This window comes from Sabethes cyaneus, chromosome 3, assembly GCF_943734655.1.
Source record: "Sabethes cyaneus chromosome 3, idSabCyanKW18_F2, whole genome shotgun sequence".
Classification (NCBI taxonomy): domain Eukaryota; kingdom Metazoa; phylum Arthropoda; class Insecta; order Diptera; family Culicidae; genus Sabethes; species Sabethes cyaneus.
The window spans coordinates 101,953,686-101,973,558 of NC_071355.1; the positions used below are offsets into that span (position 1 = coordinate 101,953,686).

The 19,873-nt window shown below is 39.8% G+C and overlaps 1 protein-coding gene across 3 annotated transcripts in view; it reads right to left on the reverse strand.

Annotated features, from left to right (window-relative positions):
• Window positions 1-19,873, reverse strand: part of LOC128741284 (mothers against decapentaplegic homolog 4) — a 62,876-nt gene that overhangs the window by 11,540 nt on the left and 31,463 nt on the right. The window contains exons 2-6 of one of the 3 annotated variants that reach the window (XM_053836985.1): window positions 19,102-19,355; window positions 18,867-19,041; window positions 18,622-18,801; window positions 18,269-18,451; window positions 15,720-16,491 (exon numbers count right to left, since the gene is read on the reverse strand). In XM_053836985.1, coding sequence (XP_053692960.1) covers window positions 15,720-16,491; window positions 18,269-18,451; window positions 18,622-18,801; window positions 18,867-19,041; window positions 19,102-19,355 — 1,564 coding nt within the window. Of the gene's footprint in view, window positions 1-15,719; window positions 16,492-18,268; window positions 18,452-18,621; window positions 18,802-18,866; window positions 19,042-19,101; window positions 19,359-19,873 lie in introns of all 3 variants that reach the window. The other 2 variants (XM_053836984.1, XM_053836986.1) reach the window with 2 other exon arrangements.

Below are 19,873 nucleotides of genomic sequence, written 5' to 3' on the forward strand. Positions count from 1 at the left end.
CTTCCGAGTTTCAAATGTCAGAGACCAACAAAACCAGCAGCGTTGTCTCCGCTGAGACGTACTAAGTTTCGCAGGCATACAGCAGTACGGATTTAACGTTTGAATTAAAGATTCGGGTTTTCGTACGTAGAGTGATCTGGTTTGAGCGCCAAATATTTCGCAGACCTGCAAAGGCACCCCTGGCCTTCCTGATCCGAGTGGCTATATCAGTCTTGGTACCACCATCGGGCGTTGTCTGGCTACCAAGATATTGAAAGGCGTCTACCTGCTCAACTTGTTGTCCTTGTCCCGCTACTGTGAAGTTGGTGGAATTGTCAGTGTTCATTAACATAGACTTAGTTTTCGCTACATTGACTGTGAGACCTGCTGCCTGGGAGCTCTCGGAGGTCATCTAACTTGCTCTGCATATCGTTTCGACGTTGGGCGAGCAAGACAATGTCGTCGGCTAAGTCGAGGTCATTTAGCTGCTCCATCGTTAGAGGATTCCAAGGCAATCCTCGATTTGGTCTACTGGTCTAAGAACACATAACATCAGACGCTGAATATTTCGACGGACGTAGAAATTCATTTAATATATGTTCTCATTTAAAGAAAATTACAGAAAAACGGAAGCGATAGGTAATAAAACTTGTTCTCTTTCAGTTTTTATGTTGTTATCATTATTTTTCTTTGTTTACGTTATTTTAAGTGAAATTTTTATTTTTCAGTTACGAAAGGAAAAAGCTTGATCCAGATTAAAACACGGATTACGTCGATGATTTTTATATGAGAGACAGCAAAGCTTCTCGTAGGACTTAGAAAGCAGCAATGAACCATGCCGGAAATGTTTGTTACTTTTAGTAAAGCTCACATTCGCTTAGTATTCCGCACAAAAGATTTTCGCAAAATCAACTTTATCGATAATGGGTTTCAAATTGTTCTTGCAAAGGAAAGGGAGTTGCTGAACAAGTTCCTACTTGTGGAGTTGCCGTTCTACTGAAAATTAACCAAGAGTGAAACAAAGTCCAACTAAGGAAATATTTGGAAACTCCCATGATATAGAGTTAGACAAAACTTGTCCGCTGTCATCGGCAAACATAAAAGAGGCCACCAACAGTGTAGAGAACATTCTTAGCCCGGATTCTCCATCGAAGGCTGTCGGTTTGATTGGCAGCAGCAGCGATGAAATTTCAAAGTCCGGCGAAGGCAAACGTACGCAACTACCGAGGAAAACAACGTGTAGTGCACAAAATGAACCAAAAACCGACAACTATGGTGGGAAGCGTTTAGTGAATACACACTGGTTGCTGAAAGAATCTGCAAACTTGTCGACTTTCTCAGTGGAAAATGAAGCAACAACGTCCAAGCATTCATCCGTTAAAAATAAGAAAAGTAATGGATCCAGTAAATCGAGCAATCCGAAAAATGAGTTGGTTATCCCGATTTTGCGACAGGCAGTTGATCGAGAAAAGCTTCGTACTGAAGAAGAATCTGCGCAAGACATTGGTTAATCTTGACAAGCTGGATAAAAGCCTGTTAGATGTTCCAATTTTGTAACGTCCTTACATAATATATTATGTTTCCATATTTATTCTAAAGGGAAATTAATTTTTTCAGAACTGTTTCCAACTGTCGGTTGCGGATATTCAGGATACGTTCCCGGAAAATGAGTACGAACTAAAGAAAATATTTGATCGCTACAAAGATATCGGAATTACCAGTGGCAACTAGCAGGCGAACTGTGTTATTTTACGGAATTGACTAGTGTTCTAGATGAGGATCAAAAATACATGACATTAACTCGACAGGAGGAGTTTGTACCACCAGAGAATTTTTCGGAATTTTTCACATCAATGCTCATCATGGATGAAGTTGTTTAACTACACGAATCATAAGAAGGCATTGGACCATATCAGATTGCAGGATGAAACCATCCCGTTCGAGCTATTTTACGTCGCTGCCGTGCAGCAGAAAGAAGAGAAGAGACGATGAAGCTACGTGTGGATAGTTATCATCAAATTAAGTTCATTTGTTGAGTTATGTATTGTTTGGCGTTATGCAGATGTACGTGAGGCCTTGGTGAGAACGAAGGATTTTACTTTCTACCGGAAGCAACTTGTTTTCGATTTACTTTGTACTGATATACACTTAAGAAATACTAGAGCTATTTTCAACTGAAATTTTAAATAAATAATGTCTGTAATGATTCAGTGAATTCACGTAAATAGTTTTTGTTTTTTAACCTGGGTTCTTAGGTATTTAGGAGAACTTTGGGTAAAACCGACACCCTAATAATTTTCACACAAATTCCTTATTTAAAATTAAAAACCCGATTTAATCCACCTAGTGGTGAAAGGAACCTTTGTTATACGGTCTTACTTGCTATTTGAGATAGAAATCGACACGTCTTCGGAGTATAATTCATCTATTGGTTAACGTTACGTACTGCGTTGCTTTACATAAAATATTTGAAAATTGAATAAGTTTGCAAAATGTGAACAAAATATGCCCACCTATAAATTTTGATAGATCCTTTTTTCATGAAAGTGCTGAATAAAGATAAGTAAGTTGTTAATAATTTGAGTAAGTGCAAGTAAAAGTAAGTTGTAAGAGCAAATATTATTCTTTAACATATACATTGCGTAGTAAAGGTCTAGTTTATAGATTTTTGAACTATGCATAATTTCCTGTAATGCCTATTTGATTCACACCAATAAAGTTTTCCAGAATAAATTTCATCAATTTTTATTAACTTTCGGCTACTCACGCTGTTGTATTTTGTATAACACGTGTAGGCTTTTGAACGCCACATTGTTATAAAGATACTATTCGTAGTGTAACTAACGTATATTCTTCAATAAACTTGTTATGAGCAAAATGTCATAATTATTCAATGCATTAATACTTTAAATTGTTGGGAATATAGATCAGCATAAACTGACATCACAGAAATGAAGCATCAGCATATGAGGTGTACCGGAATTGGCTCAACTGGAATTTTCTCTCGTTTCTTCATATGGAAAAATGGTGTCTATATGTATCAAAACAGTCAGCAATAATGTAAAATGTTTAACATGTATCCGTCTGTTGGTAGTCGAGTAATTCGGGGTCAAAATTAGGGTATTTTTTATAATCAAAGTTCTACAGTTCCTAAACAAGCAAACGTAGAGGTATACTATATTCCGAAAAGTTATGTATTTTTACTATTTGTGCAACTTTGTAATACATGAAAAAGGCATACAACAATTACGAAAAGAGCTAAAATAAAAAACTGATTTCACTAATTCATATACAATAAATAAGATTTTTCTAGCTTCGCTGAAGAGATAGAGGGTTACTGTCTTCAGCAAAATTTCTTGTAATAATATGCTCTAAAACTTTGCAAAACACATCAATGTGTTATATTGAAACTGAAGAAAAATATTTTTTTATTTCACTTTTAGGGGGATTAATCAAAATTTAAATTGCACCAGACGATAGAATTTTCAATTTCAAGAAATTCTTCCAAAGGTTCGATAAACCTAAAACCAAGTTTTCCCAGTCAAAACTCTAGTGCGCATGTCTTTTTGGCTTTGGGTCATTGTGCGCGCGAGTAACCGTATTACAAAAGTTGGCGCGAGTGTTGGAGGGTTAATATCTTTTGATCGGCAAAACCAATTCTTCTGAAATTTTGTAGATATATTTGCAGCATTAAAATCTCTAATTTGATGCAAAAATAATTCAAACTAGATAAATCATCCTAGATGAAATAGTTATAAATTATTGTAAATTTTAATGTGTAGTATTCAATTGCTCATAACTTTCAAATTAAACGTCCAATCAAAAAACAAATCAATAGTGATCTATTAGGCTATGTTACCTTTCAAATGAGACTAATAGCGCCTAAGTCTGTTTAGCCATCTTTAAGAAACAGGCGATAATTATTACCTTGTCAAAACAGGTTTTTTTAGGATAACTTTTAAACTACTTATTTGTTTTCAATAAAATTTACCCAAAAAATTTAGCATTAACAAGAGCTTTCATTCGATACCAAGATCGTTGAAATCAGTCATTTGGTTCCGGAGAAAATCGTGTCACGTAATTTTCACGATTTTACTTATAACTTTTAAACGAAATGTCGGACCTCGAAACAATTCAATAGTGATATACTAGGCAATAATACCTTTCAAACAAAAGTAATAGCGAACAAATCGGTTCAGCCATCTCCGAGAAACAGGCGATAGAAAAGTTGCGCCCCGCACATACATACACACATACACACACACACACACAGACATTGCTCAGTTCGTCGAACCCTATCGATTGGTATATGTGGCTCGGCCCTCCGGGCCTCGGATCAATTTCGTGTTTTTCGACCAATTCCTAAACCTTTGTTATAGTATAACAAAGGTAATAACAAAGGTAAAAAGAAGAAAACTTATCCAATTTAATTTTACTATGTAGATTTTATTCACGACAGATCCGTATTTCGCCTACGACTTCCTCAGTGTCTGTTTTCGAAAACAGACATTAAGGAAGCCTGCAAGTCGTAGGCGAAACACGTATCTGTCGTGAATAAAATCTACATAGTAGAATTAAATTGGATAAGTTTTCTTCTTTTTTAATTTTAGGTTTCGTATTCTACTAAGACGCTCCAAAAACTTCAAATTCCTTATTTATACGTCAATTATTGTCCAACAAACCTCCCAGAATCTTAGTTTAACTCTAAATCCTTTATTCCACGAGGTTTGTTTGATACATATTTTGAATGTTTTTGAATCAGTGATTAAAATTTTCACTCACATGTAGGATAAACGTTTTTCGCTCACCCATTATTCTCATATGACAACTAGATTCTGTGCTTATCTGTTTGAACAAAGCGAACGAAAAACATTTTTCCACTGCAGAATGAGAGTTGATAATATCTCATAGCATTTTTCCCTGAAAAACATTTATCCTCTCACTCAGTGAACCATGAAAAATATAAATCGCAGGTGGAATTGGCGCGAAACTCTAATGCATTACTAGGTATATAATGAAACCCATGGTGATACCCAAATACATAAATTCGGTTGTTTTATATGTTTCTCTCTTGTTGGCTGGTTGCTTGGTAAATTCAATAGTAACCTGTGCATTTTCGTCTCTGAAAAACGGCTGATACTGCTTTATCCTCTCGCAACAAAGAGAGGATAAACTCGTGTTACGAAAAATTAAAAATAAACAAATCATGATCGCGTGTTTCTAGGGATAAAGGAAAATATGGATAACCTGCGCTCACGAGCGACAATACATATGTATAAAACATTCTCGTTTCTATTTTGCAAGGTTATAAGTCGTAGTAGGCAAAATTCATTGAATATCGCGCATTTGAAACGATAAATTGAATGCCTGTTTTTGATATATAATGAAAAAGAAAACTCTTCAGTATCTTCAGGCGTAACAAGCAGCAGTGCGGGTACACTCGACACCCTGTCAGGGTAAAACCGACACCTCATAAATATCATATGAAATCTCTTCTTAAAAAAAAATATAATTCTCAGGGAAGGTGCCTATAGTACGCCTAACGACAGCGAGGAAGAATCAACCCCCTCGCCTCCTCCCCCCCCCCCTGATTTTTCATTTATCCTTGAATTCGTCTTTTTGAATTCAATGGTCAATGGTCAATGGCGCGAATGATATTTTTCACTAGTTTTTCGGCCCACACTCCCACTTTATACCAAAACAAAAATAAATGCATTAAACTTAAAAGACATATTATCTAGAAGCGCAAACCCTGCGTCGATTTTACCCCGAATTGACTAAAAATTTCAGAATAATGGTTTAGAGCAGCAATAAATGTAAACATTGTCTGTGTTTTTCCAAAATAGACTAAAGAATAATCGCTGATAAATCAAGGATGCAAAAGCTTCGAATTTTACAAATGTTTCCTACTAAAACGCTTAAAACGCGAAATTTTACAAGGACTGTTTCTTCACTTCTTACCGGTCTTGTTTTGCTGTTTGTTTTGACAGCTACGGAATTTCGGCGGTGTTAAGATGACTCGAAACGTAAGAAATAACAAGTGTAAAAAGAATGCATTAGACGAGCAAAAAACAACTTATGACTAAAAAATCGAGGGGTGTCGGTTTTACCCACAGTGTCGGTGGGTCCTACGTGATTTACGGAAAATCAGGAAGGATTTTTTATTGGGTTGCCTCTTTAGTTTGACAACCAGATTCCTGTTTCGCATCGAGCACTCACACATATGCGCATACAATGTAAATACATAATTTTCAAATGTGTGATGTTTACACGAGCACTGCAGCGACACTAGCATTCTATATATGCCGTATGGTCGCCACCTACCGCTCATTTAAAAACGATTCTAAGTTAATTTGTCCATAGCAAATCTAAATTGAGGTCCATCCATTTTGTTTACAGTGTGACACTTATGTATTTGAACAAAAACACAGTCGTATATTTTTGTAAATAAAGGCTGAATTTCGAATTTTACCTTTAGAAGTTGTTCACCCATCAGAACTCAACAAACAATCTTTACTCTATTGAATCGTCTTTTGCCTAGATAACACGCACCACCACGTCCGCACAAGATTTGCAGTGTGGACTGGAGTTCCATCGTGTTGAAAGCCGCAATCTTCTTCACCATAGATTCCCCGAACGTGATGTATCAAATTTTGTTCTAAGACCATTTCTAGATAGTATTTTGCATTAACTTTCAAACCCTAGTCAATAAATAATAGAGGAAGTTTCCCTTTCTTTGAACTGCCTCGCCATACCATGACCGCTGATGAATTTTGGTATCGTGGTACCTTCCGTTTGTGCCTTGGAACGTCCATGATCGAAACCGACCATAACCGATCATTTTGAGCATGATGCGGTGTTTGAAGAACATCTTTCAGCAGTTTGCATCTTTCCTGTCGTTTTTGTTTTGTTGCTTCCATTAATTCCTGAATTTTACGTTTTTTGAATGCTTTCATATCCAGATCCATTTTCAAAATTCGACGAAGAGTTTTTCTTTTGAATTCAGCTGAACTGCCATGTGCCGTGCGGACCGGTCACAATTGCAACGAACTCGTTCTCGAACAACCTTTTTGAACTCTACAGTTCGAACGATTCGTTGTCTTCTGGTTTTTACGGTTTTCAACGGATCCCGTCTCGACAAATCTTCTTACAAACCCTCTTTGCATGCCGTGATATTTGAGGTAACGAAAAATAGTGCCGCATGTAGCACCGTTTAACAATTTATTTCTTATCAACGACCATAACTCAAACTCTGGTACGTGCACACCGAACGAGACACAATCGGAAAATGAAACTACGTGAAGTAAGACTTAAGTAATGATGCCGCACACACATGGTCTTAGTTTGATTGTATTAATTGTATATGCCGCTGCAAGCATAAAATAATTTTTGCTCGAATATATATGTCACACTGTACAAGAAAATTTTACTTGGTTTATACATATTTAATAATAGTGACTTTTTCTAAAAAAAGTAATACAATCTCATGACTTCTTTTACCGCTCACTTGAAATATGATGATCCATTCACCGCCCATATGGGTGCCATTTATCGCTCATATTTTTTACTGTTATCAAATAAATAAAACCCGCGTTTTGACCCTTGTTTTGGGTTTGGCATTTATAGCAGGATAGAACGCTAATATAAATACTGTTGACATATTTCACGTTATTTAGTAGAATAGTTTCTAAATAATCAAAGCAACAAGTACGCTGGAGCTAATAATCAATTTAGTCATTTGCACTAGGTTTTAATAAAGACCCGATCAAAATGTCGTTTTTCGCTCCTCACTATAAAGATTATTTATTTTCGAAATGAGCTATTATGAATATAGTGGAAATTTATGTTTAATTCGCGACATTAAACATACAAACCTATTGTTTGTCAATAGTTTTTACAATAAGGAACCATTTTAAAAAGATATACCATAGACGAACCAAATTTGCCGCAGGTCCAAAGTTGACGCGCTTTTCAGAAATTTTCTATAACTTATCTTGACTATTAATATTTCGCAAATGCGTACTTTTGACACTTTGTTTACATATATGAAACGCATTCGTGCCATAAAAAGCTTTTGATTGGTCATAATTGTAAATAAAAAATAAACAGAAAGATGTTTGTGCCATTTTTGCCTACCTTAGCACAAACTCTAAAGAAACACTCAAATAGGGTTTATATTACGCGCAAAAGTGCTTTTTTGTTATTATATCTTCGAAAACTGTTAAAACTTAAGTATTATTAATATATTGTACACGTTATTCGAACTCTAAAAGCATTTTAGCTTATTTCTGGACAAAAATGTTTTGCATCAAATTAGGCTCTTAATATTCCTTATTATTTACAGAGTAAGATATAAAAAGTATGTCATCTATTCCGACACTAAAAATCTCGTAAGTCACCAAGAAAGGTATTGGTTCAACGGAAGGAGCTGCAGAAAACACTTGCTCAGGGCAAACATATGGTTTTGGCGTTGGAGAGGAGGTCCTATAAACTGTAAATTACTTTTTTTTTATTTGTTTATTTGTTTATTTGTATAAAAAATATCAACAGGCCTACTGGCCCTACTGATACACTTAACCTAGAATCTACGTGCTAGTGCCAGGAAACGAGTTTTCAGTACCTCGCGGCTGATGTTTAAGTCGAAGCTATGTGTGAATCGATTGAAATGGCGTTGCAAACCGATGATTGTGCTAAATGTGCTATAGTTGGTTCGCCGATGCGGTACACGCAGAAATGGACCGTTGCGTAGAACACGACTTTGGGCGTATATGTTGAGGTTCGCGAGTAGACATGGGCAATCCACTCTCGAGGTCAGCATGTCGGCGACTGCCATTGCTCTGATCACGTCGCGACGAGTGTTCAACGGGTCAAGATCGATGAGTCTGCAGCGTTGTTCATAGCAGGGCAGCTGAAAGGGGTCGTTCCAGGGCAATCTTCGAAATGCAAAACGTATGAATCGGCGCTGCACTGACTCGATTCGGTCAACTTCATTTTGGTAGTACGGACTCCACACAGGAGCACAGTACTCAAGGTTGGACCGGACAAGAGCACAGTAGAGAGCTTTGAGGCAGTAGATGTCGTTGAAGTTCTTGGCGATCCGCATGATAAATCCCAGATTCCTGCAGGCCTTATCGACAATATATGCGATGTGCTGTTTGAAGTCGAGCTTAGAGTCAAGCAGTATTCCCAAGTCCTTAACACAATTTTCGCGGCGTAGATGCACGTCTGATAGAATGTAGTCGAAAACGAGAGGGTTCAATTTCCTTGAGAATGTAATTATTTCACATTTGTCGGAATTTAGCAGCATGCGGTTGTCTGTGCACCATTTTGCAAAAATCAGCAGCTGCTCTTGCAGGAACGCGGCGTCGGACGGACTATCGACTTTAGCATACAGCTTCAGATCGTCGGCAAAAGAGAGTCGCGGGCATTTAAGCAGGAAGTTGACATCGTTGAAGTAGATGAGGAAAACCAAAGGTCCGAGATGGCTACCTTGTGGAATTCCAGAACTAGCAGTGAAAGGTCTGGAGGTGAACCCGTCGATACTAACTTCTAGGTGGCGATCGGAGAGGTAGGAATTAAACCATCGTAGCAACGAGCCTCCGATTCCGAGTTTGTCCAGTTTGGCGATGGCGATTCGATGGTTCAATTTGTCGAAAGCAGCGGAAAGGTCCGTGTAAATAACGTCCGTCTGCGACCGGTCGTCGAAACTTTTTATCACGTCGGACGTAAGAGTTAGAAGACTGGTTGTCGTGGACCGCTGGGGCATAAAGCCGTGTTGATCGTCTACGACATATTGCTTAAAGAATGCAAATACAGGTGCATACACAACAAGCTCGAACAGTTTTGATATTGAGTTTAGTGCAGAGATGCCGCGATAGTTATTCACATTTCTCCTATTCCCCTTTTTATGAACAGGAAACATGTATGCCGATTTCCATATTGTTGGGAAGACACCTGTACTGATTGATAAACTGAACAGGTGGCTCATCGGAGCAGCCAAGGCGTTGATACACTGTTTCAGCAGAACAGACGGAATACCATCCGGTCCAGAAGAACGAGAGGATTTTAGCTTCGCGGCGGCTGATATGACCATCGCGTCGTCGATGGAAAGGTGAGTTAAGCAATTGCTAAGTACGGGGACGCACTGGATGGCTGCGGAAATTTCTTCTCTTGTCAATCTTTCGTCAGTAAATACGCTGGAGAATTTCCGCGCGAATAATTGGGAAATCTGTTCTGTGTTACTGGCAGTTTCACTACCCAGGAACATTACCGAAGGAAGCCCGTTGTCCTTCCGCTGTTCGTTGACGTGCTTCCAAAAGGATTTGGGATTCCTTTTCAGTCTACGTTCGATGTTGCTCAGGTAATTCCGGAAACAGGAGCGACTCAATCGTTTGTAACGCGTGTTGATCGACAAGTAGTGGTTACGGAGTGGCAACGTTCGATATTTTGAAAATTTCTTGAGAGCGGTCTTTCTCTCGGATTTCAGACGTCGTAACATAGCGTTTACCCAGGGTATCTGCTTCAGAGCGGGCATGGTTCTTTTTGGGACATGTCGATCGATAGCGTAGTTCAGGATGTTGGAGAAAGTCATTGCGGCAGAATTAACATCATCCTTGTCCAAAACTGCATCCCAATTGATGCTAGTCAGGGTTCTTTGGATTTCCCTGAAGTCCGCACGGGCGAAATCATAGTAGACGATCGGTGGTGCACTAGTCACGTCAAGACGTATTTGTTGACGGATAGTAACCAGCAAGGGTGGATGATGTGGAACGTCCTTAACTAGAGGTGAAGGAGCCATCGCTATTTCGGGAGCCTGAACTTGCACACTAGCAAAGCATAAATCGAGAAAGCGACCGTTTTCGTTAGCAATGTTGTTAACTTGTTGCATGGTGGCAGTGCTGTAGCAGTCGAGTAACTAGTTAGTGAGTGGGGATAGAGACGACGAGCTAGAGTCAACGTACATGAAACCATTGCCTCGTCCGCGCCACTTTAACCCAGGCAGGTTGAAATCGCCCATAACTATTATCTCGTCTACTGGAGACGCCATTGAAGCTATTGCAGTAACTGAATTCATATGAGCATTCAAAATAACGGGATCGCGGATGCGATCAGGAGGCAGATACAGTGCACACAAGAATAACCTCCGGTCTGCAAGCTTTACCGTCACCCACACTTGCTCGACGGGCAGCCAGTTGTCATTTTCGACGATAGACGCTTTGAACTGGTGATGGACTGCTATCGAGACGCCACCTCCTGTGCTTTTGCGACTATTGTGTATGCTGCGGTCGCAACGGAACACCTCATAATTAGGCCCAAATATCTGCCGAGAGCACGTACGATTGTCAAGCCAGGTTTCGGTCAATACGATTATCTCGTACGGACTGTCGGAGCAGGCGAGCAGATAGTCAACAGCACTCGTGTTCATGCCACCCACATTTTGGTAGTAGCAGTGAATATGTTGGGGTTCTGTGCGGTTGTACGGTTCCTGGTTGCGAAGCGAAGGACTGGAAGCAGAGTACGGATCACCAGTGGGGCGGGAATCAATAATTACGAACTTGCCTGGCAGGGGGTTTTGGACGCCCCGTCCGCTGCTCCCGCACGCAGGACCGGGACGGCTGCTGGTCGCTGGCTGGAATGACTTGACTGCGGCAGGGAGGTCGGGGGCGTCCATGGTGCCAACAACAGTGCATCCCGGTGTTCCGGTGTAAGTTGGTTGACTGAAACTGGCAGGAGCGTCGAGCCGGCGGAAATCAGCTGGCTGAACTTCGAGGATCGGTAAGCCGGTAGTTGAAGAACTGGAAACGTAAACTGCATCAGCAGAGAAATAGCGGTTCAGCGTGATATACTTGCCGAGGATGGGTGTCTGGAAGCCCTGGCTCCCGCACCCGTACACAGGACCGGAACGACTGATGTACGCTGGCGGGAATATCTTGACTGCGGCGGGGGGGTTGGGGGCTTCCATGATGCTGTACTCGATGCATTCCGGTATCGCCTGAATTTCAGCAACTAGGCGTCTGAAGTCGACGGCTCTAAAGGGGCTGGAGAGTCCAGCGCCATCGGAGTCACGGATAAGGTGTCGACAGCAGAGTTACCGGGTGGTTTAACGGCTGGAGTTGCAGGCGGAGCGGTGGGAATAGGGGGAAGCCATACCGCTGAATTCGAACGAGCGTCGTCGAATTCCCTAAAAGCGATTCCTTGTGGCCAACAGTCGGGGGTCAAGGCCGCAGCTTTGTATTTCAAGGGAATGCCAACCTTGAAGGACACGAAATTTAGCGACTGGAGGTCAGTACCCTTTTTTACTAAGGGAACAACTCGAATGGCATCCCGAATCTGTAGGCCATCCCGAACTAGTCCTTCGACAACGTCAGTGGTCACGGTGGGGTGGAAACGCGACAAGTACACCCAGAATAAATTGGGTGGGGAACTGACCACAAGCTTATCACGGTTCTCGACGGGCCTCGTTCCGGTGGCCGGTTTATTCGGAGTCACCGAGTCACCTCGGCGACGTTTTGAAGGACGATCGCGGTCCGGTATCCGCATCGGGGTTGCAGCATTGACCTTGTCGGCAAGTTTTGCAACCTGATGGTTATTCCTGACAATTTCGTCTTTGAGTTCCGAGATTCCATTTATTTGCCCCTCGATGACGGTAGAGATGACATTTCCGAGAGACGAAACCACACTTTTGAAGCGCGCAAACTTCATTAGTTTTACGCACTCGTCACACATCCAGAATAGGTTGGGGTTTTCGTGGAGAATCTTCGAAAATGGGCCGTTGAAACCAGCGCACCGGACATGGCAGGCTTGGTCGCAAAAACCCATACATGTAATATGATCATCTGCTTTTTTCAGTGTTTTAGCACAGCGGTCACAAGCGGAACAGTTGGTCATATTGACTCGAAAAATATCGATTCTTGTTAGAGTGTACGGTATGCGACCGCCGATATGGATGCCCTTAGGATCACTCTGACAGCAGGTACACGCAGCGTGCAGATTTATTTCCGTGTAGCACTGGCACTGGCTTCGTACAAGATGTAAACAAAACAGTCGAACAAGATCACTTAAAAGCTCGTAGAATCACTTCGATTGTGTTCGATTATTAAAATTACTATTGAAAAACGCCACAGGCAATCTTCGTTAGCACTCTTCACAAAGAAAAAACAATAAAACAAACGATAAACAAGTAAAATAATATCGAAAACTTAGCGGGTGGTAAAAACACAGCTATCAACGTTCAATACACTGAACCGAAAAAGTTCTTGTTTTGCTTATGAGTAAAATCAAGTTCCCCAAACGGGTAGGGCAATCAAAAATATTCGTTTAGGTTAAACTAGGATACTTTTTACGCTTGTCTGGCCGATCCAATCCTGCAATTTCCGGTAAGCGGCCAATTTAGTTTTTCCTGCGATACCCTGAATCTTGACACTTTCCTAGCTGTCGTTCAAAACAATGTAAAGCTGTTTTAGAAGTCATTTCCACAATTTTCATTGTTAAACACAGATTATAGCAGATTTCTGGATAGCCTGGTTGTGGTTGCAATATAAACATATCGGTTGTCCCAATTCTCCCGACATTTTCGCAAAAACTGGGGTGAAATATACCACACAAATAACGAAAACCTTGTGTAACTATTTAAAATAATGCGCAGTTATCTAAAATACAGAATACATCGCCTTTTCTGTTAAATTATATTGATTTTTCAAGTGCGTCAAATAAGGAACATTTCGCGTCAAATAAGGCACGTTGCAAAATTCATGCGTCAATTTAGGAACCCCGAGCGTCACACAAAAACTTGACAAAATATAAAGAATTCAATACATATTTACTGTTTGTTTATATTTTACATATTCTTTGCTAATCTAACTATTACTGTGCAAAACCTAGACTTTAATGGCCAAACTATTATTTTGTAATTAATGTTTAAAATTGAAAATTTCTTAACCTCGTCAAATTTGGTGCCTCCACGGTAAGCATTTTTTGTTTGAAATTAGCGGTAAATGGAGCTGAGCGGTGAATGCCGACCTTATCTGTATTTTCGCCATCTAACACTCATTTAAAAACGATTTTAAGTTAGTTTGTCCATAGCAAATCTAAATTGAGGTCCATCGAAACCCAATTTGCGTCATAAGATAGAGAAAACAGTTGTGTTTACAAGAAAAAATTGACCAAACTCGTGTTTTAGTCTTTGACCTTGAAATGCGGTCAGGCATTAATATTAAAAAAAAAAGAAAAAAATACTTGGTTTCTAATTAAATATTTAGTGACTTTTTTTTTAAAGTAATGCAGTCTCATGGCCCCTTTTACCGCTCACTTGAAATATGCTGATCCATTCACCGCCCATATGGGATCCATTTACTGCTCATATTTTTTACTGTTACCAAATAAGGGGCCGTACATGAATTACGTAAGGCATAATGGGGGGAGGGGGATTCTGCAAAATCTTATTTGGGGGGGAGGGGGGTTTAATCATTTCTTACGTAAGATTTTCATACACGAAAAAATTATGAAAAATTGATATTTTTTAATAGCAACTCATGTTACTTGTTACAAAAGATTTTAAATTGATGAGTTAAGTTGTGAAGTGTCGAAATCCTTCATGCTGCAACGAAATGCGGAGCAACCTGCTAAGTATTTTAGCCTTGCCAAATCAGGGAAACAGCAGTCGACCTACTTGTTCCAGAGCTGCGTGTGACCAGACTGGGGTCAGTATTTTGCTTCAAAGGAAACCGTGGATGGTCATTACAGATCTGTACATTAGACGCAATGCAGTACCAATACCAAGATAAGACCACGTCGCGTGTCATCTAGAAGAGGCAAAGAAGTTCTTTGTACGCTACTTGACAAGGACACGTGTTCAGACGATTTAGAGTGGATCAATGCGAATTAAGTGAACGCTAGTGAGTTTCAGCGCATACATTTATTAACAACCTTAATGCTGAAATACGTTCTGTTCGTGAGTGGGCCATAAAGAGATTTATAACAGATAATTGATATTGTTTTTTTTTATGAATTTGTTTGAATCCTAGATTTTATGAACTTGTTTGAACGTTGTTCACTGTTTCAATATTTTTTCAATGCCTAACTTTTTAAATAAAACTTTAATTTTGATGTTTCAAAAAATCTTACTAAGATTTTTTACGGGGGGAGTAGGGATTGACCGAAATCTTACAAAATCTTATATAGGGGGGAGGGGGGGGGGGGGGGGGGGGTTCAAAAATGAGGAAAAAGCCCTTACGTATTTATTGCACGGCCCCTAAATAAAACCCGCATTTTGACCCTTGTTTTGGGTTTGGCATTTATAGCAGAATAGAACGCTAATATAAATACTGTTGACTTATTTCAGGTTATATAGTAGAATAGTTTCTAAAGACCCAACGCAACAAATTCGCTTGAGCTAATCATTAATTTAGTCATTTGCACTCGGTCTTAATAAAGACGCGATCAAAATGTCGTTTTTCGCTCCTCACTATAAAGATTATTTATTTTGGAAGTGATCCTTTATGAATATAGTGAAATTTATGTTTAATTCGTATCATTAAACATACAAAATTATCGTTTGTCAATAGTTTTTGCAATAATGAACCATTTTAAAAAGATATAAGCATTTTTTGTTTGAAATGAGCAGTAATTGGAGCTGAGCGGCGAATGGCGACCTCATGGTACGTTAGTTAGTTAATTCTGTCATTGGAGTGATATTTTACCTATTGACGTTAATAATAATAAATAAATAAATAAAAACTTACCTTGCCTTTTCACTTTGCTCAGTTCGATGAACATTACTCAATGCACCCAAACAAAATCGATTTCCGCCCGATGGATCGACATATCCATCAACAGTTACATTAGGCCTGTTTGAGGGTACTTTGAACATTTCACCAACCTGAGTATCAAGTTCGAAATATGCGACAGAACACCAGTACTCTGGGGCTGGCTGCCGTGAAAGAAGCCGTGGTTGGCCAGGAACATCCTGTATCTGACCAGAGCTAGAACTACTAGTACCAGATCCGCCACCATGCTGCCAATATTGTGAATGGCCAGTGTGTGAGCGAGGATCTGGTGCAGGAGGTTGAATGGATTGCGTATAGGTTAACGTGTTGGAACCAGACCATGTAACTGATCCGGCCTGATGTTGGCCGTATTGTCCCTGAACAGAGGATTGATGTTGCTGTTGTTGTGATTGTTGTTGCTGTTGACTGCCAGATGCTTGAACATAGCCATTTTGCTGGAGATGAGGCGATACTGGCGAAGCTGCAGGAATGGATCCTTGCACGCCAAGGTTTTGTCCCAATTGAGAATCACAGCTAAGAGGAGCATCAACTGTATTATTGTAGTACTGTGCTTGTCCTTCGGCATTCAATAAATTTGGTTGCGATGCACTACCAATTAGTCCACTTCCCCCATTTGTCATTTGAGAATTCGATTGGACAGATCCTTGCGGCCCCTGAGTTTGAGGGGCAGGTGGCGGGCGCAAACCACCAGTACTAGGCAGGTTTACTGGGTTTCCTAGAACGGACGCTTTTGCGAAACAAAAATTAGTAGAATATCTATTACTTTAAAAACAATTTATGGAGTTCGCCGTCAAAAACTTGACAAAAATTTTGCATTATGTATTTTAGACTTTTTCGCTTATTTTGATACAAACTTTATAACGAACCGATAAAAGTTAATGGATGAAAAAATGCACTTGTATTCCAGCGGCTTGCGAAATGACTGACGCGGCGCTGCCATCATAATATCATATTTTATGAATACTTATATAATTTTATGTTTTTTTTCTTTAAAACTATTAACGAGCTAAGCTTTGTAATTAAAATGTTTACAGAAAAATAATTTTTTAGTTTTTCGTCTACCTTTGTTTAATCCTTTTGCAGTAAAAGAACATTTCAGAGAGTGCGGTTGCAGTCGCGACTCGCGAGTGCTCTGCCATAAATCGCGTTTTTTTCAGTGAAATTCATGTGGGCATACTACATTGCATGTTTTTCTATTCGATGCAGCAAAAATATGTTGCATGCAATGATCTTTTTTTTAAATTATTTATCGATTTAAAGCAATTACTAGTTAAAGCAAGCAGTAAATGTTCCTCGAAATATACGCTGACATTTAGCAATGAGTATGTCAGTGAATTCGCATTAACTGTTATGTGTGCGACAAAAAAACCACCTTTAGCAGGGCGACAAGGGTACCCGAGTACCCAAAATTGATATTGTCATAACAACAACAATTTTAAACCGATTTTGATGAAATAGTTGTCATTTGGCCATTAAAAGACATATAGGACCCGAAAATCCGGAATTCCGACAGTGTCCGCTGTGAGGTAGAGAACTGATTGTATTGCAGAAACGTCAGTCATGCGGATATCAAAACTCTAGAAATTCATACAGTGAACTATTTCATATAATGAGGTGGATCAGGTAGGCCATTCCGAAGTAGGTTCCTGGGGGGTCATGGGTCGCCAGTCTACAGGCCAATGCGATCTAAAGTGATCAGTTTATATCATTAGCTGGAAACAGGGTCCACAATGTCAAGTTCAAAGCTGATAACTTTGCTGAAAGCTGATATTCTTTCAAAACAAGCGGCTCTCACCTTTTACCGGAGGTTGCTCCGGAGTTACCGGTGCCCGGGAACTACTTGTCATTTGATGGCCAAATGTTTTATCTAATCAAAACTAGATAAATGTACGAATCAAATGCCACTGGTTTCATCCAAATCGGTTCAAAATAGCCAAAGTTATGAACATAGCAAATTATGGGTAGGTACCCGGGTACCCTTGTCGCCCTCCTACGTAATAAAAAAATTCAAGTACCTCTCATTGCTAATCCCCTTTATGGATATGCACCAAATTACCTCAATTACTCTGAAGATTAACGAGTTTTACGATGTAGTAAAGCTCTATTATTTATCATAGGATGTTAGAGTTAACGGTATCAAGTAAGGGTTTCAGATGGGAACGGGCAGTAGGTATATCGTCACAAAAATAACATACATGTACATTATTGTTATCTTAACGCAAGATTTTTTCATACACTATCCTTATTCGGATTATTATAAATGTGCTATCAGGTGGAAAAGTGCACAAAACATTTTTTTTTTTGAATTTTTTGTCGACTAGCTCCATTTAAACTTTAGAAAAAAATAATTAAATTAAAATAATTCTGAACATAAAACTTGTTTTCTTGTAACGGTTGATTTTCTAATAACAAGCCGAAACGCAAGTTATACTGGCTCGAAGTTCAATTGTTATTGGATAGTGAGGCAACCGAATTATTGCTGAAACATGAATACGATCGCTTACAGTGCGGCAGGGACGATGAGAGCCGATTGAGTGAAGTAGAGCTAGCCGCCGCTGTGGAGGATGAGCTTTGGCTACCTATCCAGCTGCCATTGCTGTTTCGAGATTCGGGTGGCTCGAGTTTTGGTATTGACCGAGGGCCGCTGCCCGGTGGTGGAGGAAACATACCACCAATTTGTGACGGATCTAATTTTCGTTACGGAAAAAATAAATAAACACAACGAAAAGAAAAGAAACTAATGACAGAACTAATGATGACATTATTACAAAATGGAAAATAGTAGGTGACATAAAAAATCATATAATTTCAGGATAACGGATAACGTGGTGTCGATTTAATAATTTGCGATAGATACCTGGAACTGGTTGATGGAGGCCAATTGCATATCCAGAACCGGGTACCAACGAGGGATGGTGTTGAATAGTTCCGATTTCATTTCCATCAATATCCATCGATCCCGAGCTGACAGATCCAGGAGTATATTCGTCTTTTATAAGGCGATTGGGGCCAGCCTGTAATGTCAATCCGGAGAGATCTAATAAACAAGAAAAAGAAACAAAATGAGTAAACGTGCACAGTTTATTTTGTTTGCAATACTACCTATGCCAGGAGAAACTACGCGCTCGTAATGGTACGGATTGACACATACAGAATCGCATTTGAGATCGAAAGCAAACTGACAATACTTAACGTGCTTAAGTTCGTTTTTGTGTAAATCTGGCCAACGCCAGATACGAGCATAAATAACGTGCGGAAATCCTTTACGTCCGGCAACCTGCATAATAAGTTTAGTAAAAATAATTTAATCTTCTAATGGTTAGATAAGCTACACTACCTGTAATCTCCCGTCTAAAGTACGTTGAATTGTCACGCATTTGCTTGGATGTGCTCCATTAGTTGTGATGGCAGTAATCAATGAGTCAAGTTCATCACGCTTTTCCTTTAGCTTTTTTACCAAAGATTCAATAGCTCTTTTGGCAAATCCCTCACTTTCCCCGCCTTGCCGGTGGCACATCAACGAGTGTACAATGCTAAGACAGGCATCAGCACTGGTTGGGGCAGCGCTTGGTATTGACGACATGTCTCGAACTACTATACAGACAACAGAAAATGTAAATTAGCATACTATTGTATTGTATCACATACACGTTTTTTTATTATTTGATTATAGTCACTTTAACAGTTTGAGTTATTCGGACTTCGCTGGGGTTAGAATTTAAACCCAGATCATCGGTATGAGAGGCGTGAATGCTAACCACTACACCTGGATATGATAGGGGGTCATATCACGGATTACCTTCGAATGGCCGAAACAACAAATGGCATAATAGATATAATGGCCGAATGTCATATTCGACCGAAAATATTCACGGCCTTCAACCTGCATAAATGTGGGATATATGCTGTCCTTACTCGCGTCGCTAGTTCGGACTCAACTATGGGATAATTTTTACTGGTCAGTAAACCTAGAAAAATACATGCACCTAAATAGAAGTGGCTCCTGTGGGCGGGGGACTACCCTCCACAGTGGCCGCGCTTAGGACGGCGGGAAACCGACGAACACTCGCTGCCTGCGGCCGTCTTGCCCTGAATATTCTTGAAAATAT